General features: G+C 42.5%; 3 protein-coding genes across 4 annotated transcripts in view; 2 read left to right on the forward strand and 1 right to left on the reverse strand.

Annotated features, from left to right (window-relative positions):
- Positions 1–20,351, forward strand: part of LOC143140458 (ras-related protein Rab-25-like) — a 230,825-nt gene that overhangs the window by 32,665 nt on the left and 177,809 nt on the right. The window lies entirely within an intron of this gene.
- On the reverse strand, positions 655–13,446 carry ensaa (endosulfine alpha a). Of its 2 annotated transcripts, none has more exons than XM_076301380.1 (3): positions 13,272–13,446; positions 6,921–7,043; positions 655–5,103 (listed from the first exon to the last, which is right to left on the reverse strand). In XM_076301380.1, the coding sequence occupies exons 1-3, from the start codon at positions 13,326–13,328 to the stop codon at positions 4,933–4,935; spliced, it is 351 nt and encodes a 116-aa protein (XP_076157495.1). In that variant the 5' UTR covers positions 13,329–13,446; the 3' UTR covers positions 655–4,932. The 2 variants fall into 2 exon arrangements, with proteins under 2 accessions (XP_076157495.1, XP_076157494.1); XM_076301379.1 differs by having other exon boundaries at positions 6,921–7,046.
- On the forward strand, positions 16,882–18,787 carry LOC143140455 (cathepsin S-like). Its single transcript, XM_076301373.1, has 7 exons — positions 16,882–17,001; positions 17,193–17,322; positions 17,435–17,580; positions 17,688–17,912; positions 18,140–18,305; positions 18,475–18,577; positions 18,688–18,787. Exons 1-7 carry the CDS (start codon positions 16,882–16,884, stop codon positions 18,785–18,787), a joined length of 990 nt encoding a protein of 329 aa, XP_076157488.1.

Here is a 20,351-nt window from a genome sequence, read left to right on the forward strand (position 1 = left end):
AGATCTATCCAAATGGGCCTAGTGTTTAATGTCACTCCCTATATATTTGTTTTTGAAACAAAATCAGACATCTGCATCTGAAGACAATCCAATATACTATCTGATTGTTGAGGGACATAAACTATGGGACATTATTTTCTTAGAAACAAAATAAACAAAACAAAAACATGTCAGGTGTGTTTTCTCATCTGATGCTCTTTGCCGTATGTAACTTGGATTCTTGTGTGGGATCCTAACCAGTTCAGTTCATCTTTGCATTTGTCAAATTTATTCTTCAAGTGTGGGTTTGAAGACGGTGTACAAATCCTACGCCTGGCCCTGGAAACTCTGCTAAAAACCCCACAGCAGAGTATGTTGAGATTCTGCCCTCTATTGGCCAATGCTGATACTGGCTCATTTATATAACATGACACCATGTTTACTGTCGGACTGAAATAATGCTTGCGATACAGTGCTGATTCTCATGTTACCTCAGGAAGGAAATGATCGCTACACAGCACATGATGTAAGCCCCAGAAACAGACCCCTATACCATGACAGTGGTACCATACTGCATGTCAACAAAAACAACTTCCAACTAAACACGGTGCCATGCAGATGAACACAGTCAGCATTGCAGGAGTCCATATGAAAAAATTCAGACAAAGCTGAGAATTCATGTAAAATTTTATTTCAAATACTGACAAAAAAGTCCTTTCCACACTGACATTATTAGACATTCTCTACATTTTACCATATTTGTCCCATTTCCAGTCCATCAATTCACTCCTTTCCTGGCACAATTCTGCAGTTCGTTTGTTACAGTAGTGTGTTTATAATTCAACAGCAAAAACAAATGAAACAAAACAAAACAAAAACATTTGTTTCACAATGGCAAGTAGTGTAGTAGAGATCCTGCAGGGGCAATGATAAAGCATTAGCTTGTCCTATTTTGTAGCCACACCTTTAATAAGAGGCCTGTTCTATCTGTCTGTGCAGCATGGTAGGGCCGTGCCCTGTAATGCACGTGGGCAAACCCAATCAGACACAAGGTGACCTTTAGACAGACTCTTGATTGGCTCACACTATGCCATTCCAAAGACGCTAAACACACCCAGATGCAGAGTAATGGGATTTGTCTATTATCTGTTCATCGAATTGTTCACTGAATCACTGGATTCACCTCTGTCACTACTAGAGTTATAAACACACAAGGTGTGTGTGGGTGTGTCCATACTACATATATAGCCTCTGCTAACGTCAGACAGCTGGACAGCTCTCCCCAACTGACCACCCAACAAGGCTTTGCATCCGACCAGAGGCCACCAATGATCCCATAAACAAATGCAGAAGTGTCTCTACTGGCAGGCCCCTCCAGAGCCTAAGATGGCACTCCCCTGAACTAAGCAGCCAAAGCATGTGAGAAATGCACCAAGGTCAACCCCTGTGTGTTAATCAATTCTGTATAGCACCTTTCAATTCTCCTTACATATAGCAGCTATACATTCCAGTTTACTCTGAGTTCACACAATAAATAAACACATAGGCCGATTCCCTTGTGAGTTATTGTGGAGGGTTCTGAAGGCCGATTGCTGTGCTTGTTGGGCGCGGTATATGCTTGGCGGTTTTATTTTCGTTTCCTGCTTTTTCTGCCCACACAGGTTAACATGGGAGCAGCGGAGTCAAAACAAAAGAGAGAGAAGAAAACAAAACACACACACACAAAAACGAAAGACTGAGCAAAAGTGAAACCAAATACAAATTAAACCAACAGATTTGTGGTACATAAGCAAAAAACAAAAGAGAAACAACAGCTATTTACATGAGGCTGGGACTAAGGCAGATGGCAGAAAAAATATATACACTCACATCACACATCATCTTTCTCTATGAATTTCCCGGTTCTCAAAGCCCTCTCACTTCTCTCGAGAGCAAAATCACTTGTACACCTTTGATACATTGCACACAAGTTGACCACTAGGTAGGTTTCTTGCCATCTTTCCATTTAACTCCATTTACTGGGCGTGCATTGTCAACTGGACATCTCTAGAATTCAGGGGGAAAGATTCTCTGAGTTTGCTGCCCACCCCAGTTGCCAACATAATGGCTGGCCAAGGCTTGCTGGACAGCGCAGCTGATGATTGGATATGAAACAAGCAGGCCAGCTGATGATTGGTTGATGAAAAGCCAATATTATAATTGGCTGAGATAGATGGCAGCCTAGTAAATGATTGGCTGTGAAAGAAAGGGCTGCAATATCTCATTCTCCCTTTAGACTGTAGGTTTGAAAACATGAGGTAATATTCACCTTTTTCATAATCTTGTCAATATAATAAAGTGGAAATGTGCTGGGGAAGGCATTTAGGCTATTTTCAAAGACAGGCATGGAAAGTCAAGCTGATGACTTGTTTCAGGAGACTTATTGAACATATTTAACACTAGCAATTTAGAACCTCCAATTCATTTTCGAAAAGCAGGGATATCATTTAAGCATTAGGGGTAATTCCTGTCTCAGGTAATCAAGGATATACTGACATCCATTATTTAAAGTGATTCAAAGCTGTCCATGCTGCCTTAAACACCTGAGATGTTCCTGTGTGTCTGCTATTGAATCAACTTCCGTCACATTACTATCAGCAGTTTCCATCCCACCAAATGCTTGTGACCATGGTAACAGCACCTGCTGTTACTTACCACAGCCATGACATCCTCATCATCATCATCCTCATCAGCTCTTCAATTCACTCACAATATCAGAATTACCCGCCACTGTTCACTCAGCATTAGCGATAGACGTGATGTTGCACTCTGTGCTCCAATCATTCCCACTGTATAATAACAACTCAAAACGGGAGTAAACAGCTCCTTCTCTGACAACAACTTAAGACTCGGGTCATTCACTGTGCTCTCCCAGCGGCTGTGGTCACGTCTTGAACTCACACAAACGCATCACTCTCCTGGCATCGACTGCGTGACCCCCCCCCCCCAACCCACACCCATCTCGTTCAGAGCAGCAACAGAAAGCGTAGTAGTCATGACAACAGTAGAAGCAGTGATCATAAAGAACGCTGCCTGTCCCAGCCCAGTATGGTACAGCACAGATACAGTCTTGTTAGGGGTTTTTCCTTTTCTTCCCCTCGCCCTTTCTTTTTTTGTTCCCGGTGAGCGGCCCGGCGGGGGGGGGGGGGCAGGAGGGGATGGGGGATGAGGGACACCGAAGCTCCGGCTGCATCTGCAGCAACGATGACGTGGGGAAACTGCTCTCATTTCTGCCATTCCTCACCCTGGGATCACCAGTTCTTTCCACACCCACAGGAATGTGTTTTATCAAGTAGGTATTCATTTCTAAGGTATTTCAATATGAGTGATACCGCCTCACATATCTGACTGATTACAGATTTAGTGACAGGCTTGTTTTGGAATTTATCCATGAATATTTGTATAAATAATCATATAGTTATGATTCGTCTTTATCCCATATGTTCTACCAATTCATAATCATTTTTTATCCACATCAAGTTTTAGACAAAAAAAATGTGCATTCAATATATATATGATGCATGTTGAATGCACAATTTTTTGCACAATTATATATATATATATATATAACTGGTAACTCAGTCCTTGCTTCTTAATGAAGATTCAGAAAGACGCAGTCGTGAAAACTGGTGGGGCCAGATGACATATGTAAATCTGGGTCATACAGCCAAAACAGCAACCACTTGGGGCACATATGAACATGGCTGGCGTGATAGGCAAGCACCAGCAAAACATGCCCAACAACTAGACACAAAGTTGGGCACATTCTGATTGCATAAGGGTGATCCCGATTGGTTTGAAGGACAGGCCTTGAGGAACCGTCAATCCTTGAGTTGGCCTGCTAACATTGTTTTTCTCCATTGTCTAGTCGTCCCTGTATCTTTGGTTCCTTAAATTCTTGGGACAGGATGCTAGCTCATATTGCACGGCACACCAACAACAAACATGTGTTGCAACAGAGCCAGTATCCAGGAAAACATTGGTTACATTTGGTTGTGAAAGTATCACTAGAGGTGCACTGGTCTCGACCATAGGTACATGACTGGAAGCAATGCACATCCCAGTCAGATTGAGTTTGTATTCAAAAAGAGTTGGTGAGCTCATATTAAGAAGATAATAAACGTGGTTAAACAAACAAGTTAAGGCCCTTGTTTAAGCCAAAACAGGAATCTTCTAAGCGATAACTGTATAGGCCTGGCCAAAATGGGCAACTGTGCAAAAAAAAAAAAATTGGGAGGACACATCAAGCCATTTAGGAAGAAACAAAAAAAAAATCCCTTTTCTGAAACAAAAACACATAACTTTTGCGTCACTGCCTCTTCTATTCTGGATAAAGTATTATTGTACGGTACAAGTCTTATCTTTAAAATACTTTTAAAGTGTTTCCTGGATTTTGAATTCTACCTAAGTTTATTTGAATAAAGAACGTATTGGCCTTTGATAAGGAGTACCTGTGCACCTCTATATCTCACTACAGCTTTAAAAGACAATCTGATGCTATAAGGTATGTGGCGGACCAGGGAAGGGATGAGTTTGTGGTGGTGGTGGTTGCGGTGGTGGAGGCAGTATGGTCATAGGGAGGGTTTAACTAAAGGGACGAAAATGGCAACAGAGCCAGAGGTGAAGAAGACACAATCAGCAGTGATGAGAGAGAGTTAACGTTACTATCTGAGGAAGGAGACACTGAGGGGGGTGGGGGGTCGATCTATCCATCATCTTCCGTAATGGGCTGAGTGTGTGGGACCTGCACCCTGCTTCAAGACACTCATAAGGAACCCGGTGGGGAGGTGGGGTTTGGGCGTGGAAGAAGGGAGGGAGGCATTGGGGTTAGTATTGGGGGGCGTACTCCCCTAATTGGAGTGGTGGGGGTACAGGGATAGGGGTTTGGGGGGTGGCAGGTGGGTGACTCTGCTCTTATCCAGCCAGCTTGCTGGTGACTAGAGAGGATTTCCTCTGAGGCAGGTCCTGCGGCGTGGGGATGTGGTCCCCGGTCACCAGCCCTTTCTCCTGACCGGCCACCGGCAACTGCTTGCTCTTCATCTTGGCCTTGGCCATGTTGTAGTCGCCTGAGTCAAAGTACTTTTGCTGCAGAGAGAGAGAGGGAGGGAGGGAGGGAGAGAGAGGGAGGAAAAAAGTGAAAGAGGCAGAGATGACAGAAGTGGAAAGAAGAGAAAGACAATAAAAAAGAGAAGAGAGGAAGAGATAAACATATAATGAATCAAAAGTCTGTAAACTTATGAGTCACAGGCCTGCAGGCTGACAAACAAGAGGGAAGAAAACATCCAATTATACATGTAACAAGTCATCCAACTAAAATACAAACACAAATGAGCACTATATGTACCGCAGAGCGGCCCAAAATATGACCGCCACCCAGTCCTGCATATTCTCTCTGCAAAAATAAATCACGCTTGTCAATTTGTCTCCATCACATACTCCATCCCCTACTTTTGTGTATGTAGACTGTGTGTGTGGGGGTAATGGTATGTGTGTGTGTGTGTGTGTGTGTGTGTGTGTGTGTGTGTGTGTGTGTGTGTGTTTGCTTGTAAGTGTGTGTGTGGGGGTAATGGTGTGTGTGTGTATGTTTATCTCTGTGTGTGTGTATGTGTGTTTTTGCTTGTAAGTGTGTGTGTGGGGGTAATGGTGTGTGTGTGTATGTTTATCTCTGTGTTTGCTTGTAAGTGTGTGTGTGGGGGTAAGGTTGTGTGTGTTTATCTGTGTGTGTGTGTGTGTGTGTTATGATTATGGGATTTGTCCAAAGCGACATACAAATAAAAACAATACAATAGCTAAATTTAACAGTGAACAATTTAAAAATGTTGGTAAGACTCCATTAAGGAGACAATTAACAAAATTCATAGCAACAACCATCTAATGTTAAACATTTTCAGATACACCAGGTTGTTTTGCTACAGTGCCATTTTTTTTTTTTTTATAGGACCACGGGGGCGGGAATCGAACCCGGGTCGCCGGCGTACGGTACAGGTGCCCCAGCCAGCCGCACCACAGCTGGGGCCTAGAGTGGCATTTTTTAAATTTTAATTGCAGTTCCGCTGTAGCAGTGTGAGCACAACAGATGCAGAGGCAGTGTCAGTACCTCACACACTCACTAAGTCTCATCGCACCATTTGCAATTATGAGGGGATGTGACAACCACTTTGAATATGAGGAGAAAGCCCGAGGCACTTCCACTGTCATTTTTAAAGTGCACTCCAACCACATTTACTTCACAATTTTCCTCTCACAGAGAATGTGCTTTGGGCTGGAAGTGCAATGCTTTATTTTAGTGTGCATATACTCTGGTGTGTAGTGGCAAAGCACTGCACGTGGATAATTTACTTGTATGGTACTAATAGTGATAAGGAGAGTAAGAAAAGCCACTACATGAAGAGGTTAGAAATTTGGGTTCCTCTCGTAAAAATGTAAAACCTTTATGTGAGGTGATAGTTGAATAAGTGGAGTGTGTGTGTGTGTGTGTTAAATCATACCAAAGCTTAGCATTGTGATAAATGATCAAAAACACTCTTTTGACAGTGTTTTGAGTGCATTGTTTAAAGTGAGTCCTTGAAATGTGAGGTGCTCTAAATGAATAAATGCTGCCACTGAATCTTCCTTTCATCAAACAGCAGGTGGTAGGACACAAGTGATTAACCCTGACGTCAAAGAACAGAATCTATGCTAAGGCAGATAAAAATGAATCTAGACCACTCTTCTTAACATTTTTTGTCCCCTTTTAAATTAGGGCCCAAGTGTCATACAAATTAGAACCAATGGAGTACAATAAGGTTGAACCAAAGATCCTTTATCAACCGTCTCTGGTTGAACAATCCTATGTTCCAAATTAGAACCCAGAGAGTGCAATAAGGTTGAACAATCCTAAGTTCCAAGCACAATTCCCTTACCCCTTTCTGTAGTCTCTTCATCAGGAAGTCTGACCCTCCTGGCTTTTGCCCCAGGTTGGGGTACTTGGCCTTGAGCTTGGCCTCCTCTGATTTCACTGGGTTAGCGTCCTTCTCCTGGGAGTCCTGCTGGGGACAGAGATGCTCATTAACGGCCACATGCACACCAAGTTCAAAAATTTCATCCGAAATTATTGTCACAATTTTAAAATACAACCTCAGGTTGTGTCAATCACGATAACACACGGCATCTTTGAAACTTTATTTGAAACCTATCGTTTACATTTTTGGAGCGCGTTTGACTTTATGGGTATGAGTTTGACAGCATATTTTGCCGACAGTGCATACATACGCACTGTGGCCAGAGCGAAGTGAGACACACGAAATGGGCAGAGTCAAGTCGAAGTTAAGTAATAAACATAGATCAGAATTTAATATTGGTTGCATGTGATTGGTTTATTCGATTTCAGTACACTGGAAAGGTCTCGTCCATTTCAGAGTCCCAGCCTTGACGTAGCTTCCTGTTACCTATATCACTGCCGAACTGTATTTATCGTGCACTCGTGTAGTGTCAATGAATGAGCCTTCCTATAGCAGTGTTTTTTATCCAATCGATTTCAAAGTTTAAGTTAAAGTTGATATTTAGCAGATGCTTTAATCCAAAGCATCACTGACTCGCAATGACAGATTCGGGAATTGAACATGGGTCGACCGATCATCAGCCGGTGACATTACCATTGCTCCACCATGCTTGTTAATTAAAAAAAAGCTCCCTCTACAACTTCAGAGTAGATATTTTACGACACTCCTCGCTCGGTCAGTCTACTTTGTCCTCTTTCCCTGTTCCTCTGACAACGGTTTACTCGCTTTCTGCTTCTTTTAACCGGATCTGCCATGACGAATGTCTGAGAAACTCCATCGCTACCTTGTTTTAGCTGGTGCCTGGCACATGTTTGTAGTGGCGTAAAGCAATTTGTTACATGGTGAGACCGCGAGACTTGAGACGCGGACCAAGGGTGTTTTTTCCCCACAGACGCTAGGGGGAAGCGAGGCCACCATTCAACCCGGAAAAAGTCATATAACCATCCCAATGACTCCGAAGCTGTTAAGTTAAGGTAAATTAAGCTAAAAAAACGGCATAGTTCCCCTTTAACTTTGTGTGTGAGGAGGCCTTATAAAATACCATGAGAATAACAGGCTAGTTGACATGTGAATGCAACATATGCAGATAGGGGAAGTTCCTTTACAAAGCTTTGCCTCGCCTACATCCCCACGACCCCCACCCCCGTCATTCAGAGCTATTAAGCGGAGGTGCAGCCATTTCCCAAAGTCCTTTCTGCCATGATTCTGTGATAGAGGTCATTACCAACACCCTTATCAACCAGGGGCACGTTTCCCAAAACCATAGTATTAGTTAGCAACTTTGTTGGTTGCAATGCAATTTCCCATTGCCAACCAACTAAGTTGCTAACAGGTTAGCAACTATGGTTTTGGGAAACGCACCCCTGGATTGTGGTTCATCGAAACATTATATCATCCAAGGTTGCTTGGGGCGGGGTAGTGGATTGGTTAAGGAGCTAGCATGCAGTCAAAAGTTGTGAGTTTAATTCCTGGCTTCCACCGCTGTGCCCTTGAGCAAGGCACTTAAGTTGCTCCGGGGTCAATGTAATCCCTTGAAATATAGTTGACATATGTAAATCAGTTTGGACAACAGTGTCTGCTAAATGAATAAATGTAAATGCAATATTGTAGCAAAGAGCTTTGCCAAAGACTCAACATGTCTGGGTTACTGCCTTAAAATGGACAGTCCGGTCTACTTTATTTTTCAAAACTAGGCTACACAATGCCAGGTCTGAATGTGTCTGCCACAGCGAAGAGGTAAAAGACAAGTCAACCCTTTATGCCATCCTTTAGTGGTTGGTATTAATTTGCATTGACAAGATGATACTACACCACAAGGCACACCAATCGGATGTCCATGGTTTATAAAACTCTCCTTTGGCGAGCCACCCTGTTATCTCCACGTCCAACGAGCCTCACCCCGTCCTATCTCGCCAGTCAGCAGAGCAGAAGCCGACACTGGGCTGACTGACACATAGCTCTGGTCATCTATCTACTGTATGTCATTGAGACCACAAGGGGACAATATCCCATCTATCAGTGGCCTGGCCTGGCCTGAAAGCAAAGGACAGACAGTTAAACTAAGCCTAGTAGGTCTATCTGTACTTGGTCTAAGTGCTAGATTGAGCAGCACACCTTTTTTATGAAAGCTTAAATGTTTCTTTTTTTTGTTTTCACCCAAACATTTTGATTAATAAGCTTCCTGTCTCCCTTATTAGTGAGGCTAGTTTCATTACCATCTCTCCGTGCACTGGGTAGTCTTCTTTGCTAGCATGATTAAGGAAGGTGGTCTAAGCGTCCTGATACACAACAGCACCAAGTCAGGACAGTCGCTTTGGTGTTCCTTCATCTGACGGCAGCCTCCAGGGTAGGTCTGCACGATTTGGGGAAAACATCTCATTGCAATTTTTCTGACCAATATTGTGATTGCGATTTGATTTGTGATATTCAATTAAATTTTTTTTAATTAAGCTTCAGTTCAATATGCCATCGCTTTAAGTTGAACCGCTTCTGATTTGTAAGCATGCCTAATGCATGAGAAGTACAACACTAGGTGAGCTTCACTGTCTGTCACACAAGGAGGATGACATGAATATAAAAATCACAGATGTGACAAGATTAACATTTGGGAAAGAGTTGCAAGCTGCATGTTTAATTGCAGCCTTTGCGATTAGTTAATTGCATTAGTTTAAATTGCGATTTCAATTAAAAATCTATTAATTTTGCAGCCCTAATTTTGCAGCCCTACTCTAGAGCCAAGAGACCCTTCAGCCAGCCCCACATATGACTGAGATTGTCTTTGGTTACAAAGCCCCTTCATAAGCCTGGATGTAGTCAGCTATAAGCAAGAGCAGGAAATGAGAAGGCCACAAAGCAGGGGGCTTTCGTGGTGGGGTTTGCTGCAGACCCTAACTGTGCAAATGTCCTTTGAACAAGGTGCTTAAAAGTCCCTGAGGGTGACTGCTGCATTATTGTGTACAGAGCTTTACAGATCCAACAGGATGATCCCTCCTTCATGGCATTAAGTGCCTTAGCTAACCTATACCCATCCAAATGCAGCACATCGGCCTTGCATACATTTAGAAGCTGTAGCGAGAGACAGATGGCACCCTATATAGGCTACACCAAGGTAAGCTGCAGGACAGGTGTGCCTAACACTTCCCTTTTGTATAAACAGTGTTACCGTCCGTTTATTCGTTGCTGCCGTTTGTTTATTTTAGTACCTGAATGGGTGTTTCATACAGTACATGAGAAGTCTCCAAGATAGGGAGACGGTGCGTGGGCGGATGAGTTTATGATAAGATACACAAATGAGCAAGGTACAGAATATTTACGACACTGCTATAAACAGGTGAATGATTAACATGTCTGGGACTAATTCCACCTTTACTGTGCTGAGAACACACTTGGGAATAGTGAGTTACTTGTCTTTATGCTGGTCATATTTCAGCACAGAAGCAACAAATCATCCTTAAATATCAACAGAGGAAGTATTGAATTGAATGATCCAGGACCTTGGAACTCAGAACACTTTTAGCAAGTCATCATCACCATAGAAACCACACCCACGGCCCCAGCAGTGGTGCGACTGGCTGGGGCACCTGCACCGTACGCCGGCGACCCGGGTTCGATTCCCGCCCCGTGGTCCTTTCCGGATCCCACCCCGACTCTCTCTCCCACTCACTTCCTGTCAGTCTCCACTATCCTATCTGAGTAAAGGCATAAAAAAAAAAAAAAAAGAAACCACACCCACATAGTCTCTCACTGTATACCAGTGTTTCTCAAAGTGTGGTCCAGGGACCACTGGTGGTTTGCACGCTATTCCAAGTGGTCCGAGAGCAGACTTGGTAAAATATAATATAGATGAGTTGTTTGCAATATTGAACCAACTTGTATGTAAATCAAAACAGTTCTGCAACACTGCCTATGTAAGCTGCGGCAATTTAAATCATACGAGTCCTCTGACACTATAAGCAAGGTGCAAAGACAATAAGCAAGGTGGTTCAGTGAGTAGGCCTATTGTGGAATATACTGTTGAAGTAGATCAACTGTTTTTAGGTGGTCCGTGAGTTTTTTTTTTTTTTTTTATTGGTTCAGTGGTCCTTGGTCTGAAAAAGTTTGAGAAACCCTGCTGTATACCTTGCTCATATATTACAAAGGTATAGACCCCCTACATATGCCTTCAACACTCCCGAAGGTTCTACCATTCATGACCTGACTGAAGCACCATGAAAAACCATAACCTCAAAAGCCAACAAACTATGCATGTCCATGAAAGTCTTTGGAACCAAAAGTTTGAGAACCCCTGACTTAAACCATGTTTGTGAAATACACAGACTGGACAGGTCACTTAATAATAAATAATTATTATAATAATAACACAATAAATCTTAGTCTGGACAAGTCACTTTCCAGTTGGAGAGACAACAGCACTACAGCACTGAGATATAGGCTACTCTCTCTCCTGGGTTCTTTGGCTTCCCCACTGAGGGCACACTGCAGAGTCTGTCTTTTCAGACTGTACACAGGCCACATGTTGTCATGTTGTCAGTAGTGAGTATTGGAGGTCTCTCTCTCTCTCTCTCTCTCTCTCTCTCTCTCTCTGAGCAGCACGGCCACTGCGTCCACAACAAGTCACTGCGGAGAAAACTCCAGCTTTAAAATCAATGCGTATGCATGATAATGATGATGATGATGATGATGATGCATGCATGCATACGTCTGCCCTGCCCACCGTCATGATTTTTGTCACGGACTGCAAATCTGCTTCAACTGCAGGGGAGGTAAAATATTTAAGAGACCGTTACACAAAATAAGGTCATGTCATGAGCACTATGCGCTGTGCCAAAAGCCTTCAGGCAGACTTCGTTATAAACGTTAAGATGGCTGTCGGGGCTTTTGTGTTTTATGGTAGCGCTATCCATTCTTTAGTTGGGATTTTTATGTAGGTTGTCAATATAGTAAACTATATCTTTGTAACAGTGGGTAGCACCAGGTGGGTGCTACACATTGATGGTAGTTAGTGAGGTTCCCTCTGCACTGTAAAACACTGTATCCTGACAGTTAGGAAATATTAAGGTCATTAGGTACTGTTGAGGTGCTGTGCCATGTGGTGACGCCAACAAGCCTATACTTAGATCTTAGAATGGCATCAACACTCTAGAGCTTACAGCCTACCCTTCTATAGGGTTAGAATTCTACTGATGAGCACTCTGTGCAGTAAGATCAGGTAGTTGAGCTGTGGAGGGGTTGTAAACTGTGGGGTGTCTGCTGATGCAGTGCAGTTATGATTTATGTAGCTTAGCAGCCGCTTAGCTGAGTTACTGTGCATTTAGGGTGTCTGACGAGCAACAACGTATCAGTGATGTGAGCATTTGGTAAGAAAGTGGTAACAACAATACTATGGAAGACTATGGTTGCTACTTGTCAAATGCGTTGAACGTGCCTTTACCTTGCAAGACACTCAGATGGCAGGTAGTCTATGGGTTTGGACCAATAAAGTCACCTGAGGCTATGGGATTATTGATTAAGCCTGATATTTAGGCAGAAACATAGGCCTTGCAGAATGTGTAGAACATTAGCCATCTTAAAGAATAAAAGAGTGTCTTAAAGAATGTTATGTACATTGATTGGTACTTGTATTTGAGGATAAGATCAGCAGTATCCCGATATTCTGCTGTGTTTCTCGCCCTAAAGGCACTCAAGAGACCGTGTACTTGACATCTCAGCCTGCTGATGCAGATGGACACCAAGAGCCTCAACAGCAGCAATCACGCCTACTCTCTCCTCCACTGTTCCTGTGAACTGGATCAACATGGCAGAGATGCGCACGAAATTTTTAGTCATCATAACCGGAAGACACCTCTGAAGCTTGACAACAGCACTGACCAATGAGGGGAACGATTTTTTGCGACTGATCACCTAACCTGCAATATGGGAAAGGATAACTTGTGCATTAATGCAGGATATCCGAGCCTTGCCCGTATATGGGCTAGCTCGATGTCACGACATGTAATTACACATTCACAATAAGGCGACAGGTAATAAAACGTGGCTAGGACGCAATATTACAATCAATACACCCATCTCAGCTTAATTCTATGTCAGGGTACTGTGACAGTTAGTCATTGGTTTAAAATAAGCGACGTAGCAGGCTTAACGTTACAGCTAGCTAACGTTAGCTGGCATCCAAAGCCCTGCTCTGTTCAAGGTAGGCTGCACAATAAAACCTACCTGTTTCTCCTCTCCGGACTCCAATGGCGCCTCGGACTCTTGATTCTCTGACGACATGTTTCTACTTGGGAAACGGTAAAGCGCCTTTTCGTCGCCTGAAAAAGGGAGCTTTTATTTATACTCTGCCCTCAGCCCACGGCACTCCTGTACAATCTTCCTATTCTTATTCCAAAATGGCGATTGACACATCTGACGTCACGCAAGGAGGCGTTGGAAGGATGAATGACAAATACATTCACCAATGAGGTTCACCAATGAGGAAAAGTAACCGCCAGGAAGAGAGTACAATAATTAATTGTTAAACAATAAATAATGTTAATAAAATTATTTTATTAACATGTCTTTGGCATTTAAGCAAAACACACTATTATGTAGGCTACTCGTTTCTATTGTGTTGCCTAGATTAAAAAAAAAGCCCAAACATTGCATTTAGAAATCGACATGTCTCATCGTCTGACAGGTGTAGGCCTAAATCATCAAGGAATCATACACTGTACAGAAGTTAGGCCATGGGTGTTTTTTTTACTTAGGCCTACATTACTTCAGCAATCTCTACTATTGTAAGACCTATGTCAAAGTCAGTTTTTCAGAGTCTGTGTCAATGATGCTTATTAATTTATATATTAGGCCTATTACCTTATTATAGCCAGCCATAAATAAATAATAGCCTAATCATAAAAAGAATAATAGCTTAAGGTAATAACTTTGCTTTATTGTATGTAAAACAAAATACCTTTAGCCTACAAGTTTATAAGTTATTTATGAGAATAAAATTTAATATTAAAAAAACTAATAGGATAGAGATGTTTCCCCAAAATATTACAGTAGTATAGCCTAGTGACTCTTGGGTTGGGTTGGGTCACTTCACAGTATCGCTTTGAGTGCCTTAATAAAGTGCTATGTAAATGCAAGTTGTTGTTTTTGGGTTGGGAATAGCCTAATTCACCGAGGCAATTAATGGCAGGTAGTAGGCTAAAAGCTCTCTTATTGTAATGCTGTGTCAGACAGACCAAGCCTGATAGTCGGGTTATCTGGAATTTTACCTTTTGTCATGAATGATTCTCTTGTAGGTGGGGGACCATGAAGGGCCTGTTTTCTCTCACGGCCTGCATTTTTCAGGCTCTGACTGGTTGAGGAGAGGCGTGAGGCATTCCATTACACCTCAACCTCCATTTCAGCTCTGACGTAAGCACATTGGCTTACTGTGGACGTGTTGTATTGGTGTGTTTAAACCATAGACTGTATATATAGAACAGTTTATGGTTTAAACAGCACTCTTTTCTAAATGATAAATAAAAAATAACGAATTTGAAATGAAAGTTCTATATTCTAATATTTTTATTTCATGATGACTTCTGTAGGCTAGTAGGCTACTAGAAGTCGCTGAATGTGATGAATGTCATGATATAAACAAACAATACATGCAATTTATTTTAGCCTGAACTCTATTGTTGCTGTACAAGATGTAAATCTTAGAATGCATTTAATTTAATAGTTAATTTTGTATTTGCAAGGTATTAACACTAATTCTTGTTTTCGGTGGGGCTTGGAAAGTCAGATTGATCAGATCAGATCAGACTTATTAGACAATGGATAGTTGGATTGTATCATTTTGTCTTTTATTACTGTGGAATGTCCCAGGAGTTGGATTCTTTTTTTTATTTTAACATAAATTTGCAAAGTCCCCTTTTTTTTTTTTTTTTGCGAAACCACTTTGATTAGAGATTGCAGGATAGTCATTATGCTGCTTGTGGGCTAGTGTCATGAAACTAATATAACTGCACTGTGAATGTTGCCATAGCAATGCATGACTCAAATTCCTGCACTCTGTAGCCTTCAATCACACCAAAGATTCTAGAATCTTTGATCACACTGTCTCACAGCCACGCCTCCAGACAAGGATGCCCTATTTCCCTAAGGTTTAGGTTTAAACAGGGGCTTGTGTATGTGTGTGTGTGTGTGTGTATGTGTAGACACATTTACAGAATATTTGATCTTACCCAAATAACAATAGCATAATTTTACTTCAGTAAAATAAGTTAGGTTTTCAGGTAGGTAGGCTACATGCGGAACGTGTAAGTTCCTTGGGGTAGCCTACACATCACTGAAAATCTTTCTTGGTCTCTTAACTCCTCCAGTCTGGTGAAGAAGGCGCATCAGCCCCTTCACTTTCTACGAACCCTGAAGAAAGCACACTATGTCCTAGGATTCTATTAGACTTCTACCGTTGTGCCATTGAGAGAATAGCCTACTCTAACTGGATCTCTGTATGGTAGGCTACGGCAACTGCCACGCTGCTGATCGAAGGGCACTACAAAGAGTAGTTATCTGCCCAAAGGACTATTGGCTCCCAACTCCCCTCCATCCACAACACATATCAAAAACGCTGTACAAACAAAGCCAAATCCATTGTCAAGGATGCCCACCCAAACCATGGTCTTTACTATACATTATATTTATATTTATTACACGGCTCTTCATAATGCTGAAGAATGCTCCATTCACTTGAATGGGCCTTCCCAACATTCGGCGGTCTGCTGCTCCGCTACACGTCGGGGTCCGGTTCGCCCTGTGCAATATATGTATTACATGTATATACATATAATGTACATATTTATACTCTACATATATACTCTACTTATCTTTGTAGACATGTCTTCTGGAAAACCTGTATTTATCCAACTATACACTGTACATTATTAATCTCTATTGTCTACACAACTGCACAGAATACCATACTAAACCTGCACTTGGTATTTAATGCTTCTTTGCACTTCTGGTTGGATGTCAACTGCATTTCATTGGCTCTGTACCTGTACTCTGCTAAATGACAATAAAGTTGAATCTAATCTAATCTTGAGAAACACCAGCTGGCCTTCAGAAAATCCATTACTTCTTGCAGAACCATAGCTGTGACCTACACTGCCCTCTGCTGGTTTCCATTAGCTACTGCAGTGACACATTTAAAAGGTATGCCTACATTTTAGTTTTCGTCATAGGCAGCGCGTATCGAGCTATAAGTGTCAACTTTAGATATGCTACAGTGTAGCGGTATGGTCATCAAGAGTTTTTTTTCATAAAATAAGCGAGTAGGCCTACTTCATTTAGGATTTCAATTAAGCCATTCCCGGCTACTCGTTGGACCTAGGCCTACACCAGCACGCACAGATCTTTGACATCATTGAAACCACTGATCACACATTTACTATCCAATCAGTGTAGCAGTTAGAAACTCCATAATGCCTCTCACCTGTGCAACCGGTGGACGCTGCAGACGCAGGTGATTTGGAATCTTCATTGGTGTAGAATAAGCAGATTACATGCCCAATAAAAGTGGATCCAGCACACGAATTGCTCACGTCCTGTTCTCAATAAAGGTGAGCTATTGTTTGTGTTCTCTTTCAAATTAGAACCTAAAGATGTTAGTAACGAAAATGCATTTTATTTATTTTGTGCAGCATGTTGGGCTTACAATAGGGCTTATGTAGAATGTCTAAAGCTTTTTTGTTTTTGTTAGCCTTTTGTAAAAGTTGGGTTTTAGTTGGGGCCCATGCTTTCTCAACAGTAAGTTGCACTGATTTAAAACAACTTCATTACTCACAGGTTCAATATGTTGGGGAGCTTTTTGGTTGCCTTGTTCTGTGGAACCACTCTGGCCCTTATTGATCCTGATCTTGATGAATATTGGATGGTTTGGAAGAAGACTTATAATAAAGTCTATCCCCACAAGGTAGGCCTGTCTTCGTTAGTATTTTAGTAATTTTTATTATGGTCAATTTAGGTGTAATGTCTGGATTGCATTACATGTTTCTGGATGGAGACCAGGGTAAAGCACGACATTAAAAAAAATGTTGCTGTGTAATAGAATGTGACTAGTAATAAGAAGTTTAAGTTTCACCGTTTGAACCCCCCCCCCCACAGTTTGAGAGGCTAAAAAGGCGCAGTATTTGGGAGGACCGTTTCAATATGATTGAGCAACACAACATGGAGTCGTCCCTTGGCATTCACTCATACCAGCTGGGCATGAACCATTTGGGTGACCTGGTAAGGCGCATCCCTTTTCATGTATTCCAGATGGCTGTTTGGCATTCTATCAAATGAAAGGACTTGCCCCTTAGGCTAGTTTTGATGGGAGGGCTCTTCTGTTGTGCAATAGGCGTCAGGGGAGCTTATTGCCATGCTCACCAGCACTCTGGAACCACGGGAACTGGACTTGGGCCCACGCAAACGGCCTCTACTGCACCAGAGGCCACTGCCAGAGGCTGTCGATTGGAGGACCAAAGGTTTCGTGACTGAAGTGAAGATGCAGGTTTGTGACTTCACACCTTGTGGACTAGCTAGCCCCTGTGAACGGGGTCATCCTTGACTAGTGCAGCATGCAAGCTGATTTGTCTCGTCTGCTGGTTTGTGTTTTAGGGAAACTGTGGTTCTTGTTGGGCCTTCAGTGCTGTCGGTGCTTTGGAGGGGCAGCTGAAGAAGACCTCTGGATCGTTGGTGTCACTGAGCGCTCAGAACCTGGTGGACTGTGCTACAAAGTACAGGACTTATGGCTGTAATGGTGGCTTCATGACCAATGCCTTCCAATATGTAATTGACAACCAAGGCATTGACTCAGAGAAGGACTATCCATATGAGGGCAGAGTAGGTTTTTTTTTTTTTCCTTTGCCCCCCTAACCACCTATCCAGATTCACATGGAGCTGTAAGTCCTTCTGATGGGGGCTCGGTGACTTTAGTCCTTGCAAGAATATTTCAAGTGTGAATTGAGGGATTCTGCTTTGTGATATCCATTGTTTAAATCCTGTACAGTCTTGACTACAAATGTTGCTGAACTGTTTGACTCTTCTGCTTCCCGCACACCCCAAAACAGGAAGGCCAGTGTCGTTATAACCCCAGTTATCGAGCGGCTAACTGCACCAGCTACAACTGCCTACCAAAGGGGGATGAACAGGCACTCATGGAGGCGGTCGCCCACATCGGCCCAATTGCTGTTGCTATTGATGCCTCTCGGCTGACGTTCATGTTTTACCGCAGTGGTAAGCAGTGTTGCTCTAAAGGCTGATTCAAAAGCTTAACTCAACTCTGGTACAATTTTTAAGATGTTGACTGAATTCTGTAAATGTGGCCTTGGCCACTAGACTGACTGTTGTATTTGGGTCAACTGTCACAACCTTCATGGTGTTTTTCTCTTGGCGTGTTCTACAGGAGTGTACAGGGATCCAGCGTGTTCCCAAAATGTCAACCATGGAGTGCTGTTGGTAGGCTATGGCACCCTTAGAGGACAAGACTACTGGCTGGTTAAAAACAGGTTTGTTTCCCCTACAGCCTATTTTTGCTCTGTATATAAATTGCCACAAGGCCACAACATTTGACTGAGTTTTGACACTTCAGTGTTTGACTTCTCCCTCTTTTCAACAGCTGGGGCAAACACTATGGCGAAAGGGGCTACATCAAGATTGCAAGGAACGATGACAATGAGTGTGGCATTGCCCTGTTCCCCTGTTACCCAATTATGTGAGCTTAAAGAAAAGCAATTATTGTATTGTCTAACATTTTAAACATTTTGAATAAATCTTTTTTTTCTGTGTTCCTATGGTCAAGTGTTCGTAATTATCAGCAAGTAGTATCTCTCTTACAAATGTCACATGATTTTAATTCCTTAATATTATTTGCCTTTTTTTTTCTGACCTGAGCACACTTTGATTCCAGTATCAGTTTCCATGTGGGTGTGTTGGTCAGGTAATTCAGGTAATACTTTGACTACTTTGAACAGATATTAGAAATCTAAATGCCTCATTGTTCTATTAGGTGGCATCGTAAACGCGGCCGCCATGGGGGCAGCACCTTTATTGCCTGCAAGTGTTGACCATAGACAATCACAGACACCTGTCTGATTTCCAGTCAGTCACATGCTCCTCCATTGATTGTTGCCCCCACCAAGATGGCGGCGCTATTTCCGTACCTTCTGGAGCCCAATGCGGTATCTAGCTTTCTAATATCTATGACTTTGAAGACCCTTCAGGCTGCCTGTGTCCTGTTGGAGCTTTTTTTTTTTGCAGGCTAAAACTCTGAGTTGGTTTCCGTTTGTGAATTCCTGTCCGCTGGCACTACTTAAAGGGACACCAGGCAAGCCTGATGCTTTTTCTCTACGAAACTCCCCCTCGCTCGGTCTGAAGCTCTTTTCCTTTTTTTTGCGTCTTCAGTCAAGGGTTTTCGCTGCTTTTTCACCGGCTCTGCCATTATACACACGTTTGCAACAATCTCTAGCGTTTCGTTAGCCTGCCTCTGTGCTGTAAACTGATCCTGCTTCGGTCGGCGGGTAGGATACACCGAACTTGCAAATGGGGTATTCTTTGTACAGGCAGTAGGGGCGGGCGAGAGCCTTCATTCCTCCCGTAATGAGTCATTTAACCATATACCAACTTACGAAGATGATTTGATTAACACGAAAACGTTGCCCCCCCCCCATCTGTCACTTACAAATTAACTGCACTTATGGGACTTGTACTGTAGTTTTTCTGGAGTACAGCAAAGCAGTATTTTGTGTTAACTTGCTTTTGAAATTCGGTATTATGCAATACAGGTTGTATTTCCTGCATATGAACAGCAAATGTATCAAACTGCAGTAGCTCACAAGTCGATACATTTTAAAAGCAGTGGTGGAAAACTGCCTTCTACCACATTTTGTTCCAACTATACACCACACCAGCTAATTGCCACAACCCTTCAGCCAGATCACCCAATTGGTAAAATCAAGTGAACAGGTAGAAATGATACATGGACGGCAGCTTGGAGATTTTCAGCTCTGCTACAGAGGATGTCAGTCATGTGCCAAGTTGCCAACATGAGCAACCAAGGCCGGTTATCACAACTTCCATTTATATCCCTAAATAAATGGCACCATTGGGGGATTCTGACTTCTATTCTGAAAAAAGTCAGTTTGTGGTTTCATATTTGAGTCCAAATAAGAACATTATCCTTACCTAAGCACTGCTGCTACCTTCATATTGGTTGCAACTTTAACACTGTCATGATCAACATCCCACTGTGTAAGTAAACCATATATAACAGCCAGAATACTC

This window comes from Alosa pseudoharengus, unplaced genomic scaffold (assembly GCF_046254945.1).
Source record: "Alosa pseudoharengus isolate Yale_2024_CS ecotype anadromous, Long Island Sound unplaced genomic scaffold, YU_APseudo_1.1 YU_APseudo_1.1_scf_23, whole genome shotgun sequence".
Taxonomy (NCBI): domain Eukaryota; kingdom Metazoa; phylum Chordata; class Actinopteri; order Clupeiformes; family Clupeidae; genus Alosa; species Alosa pseudoharengus.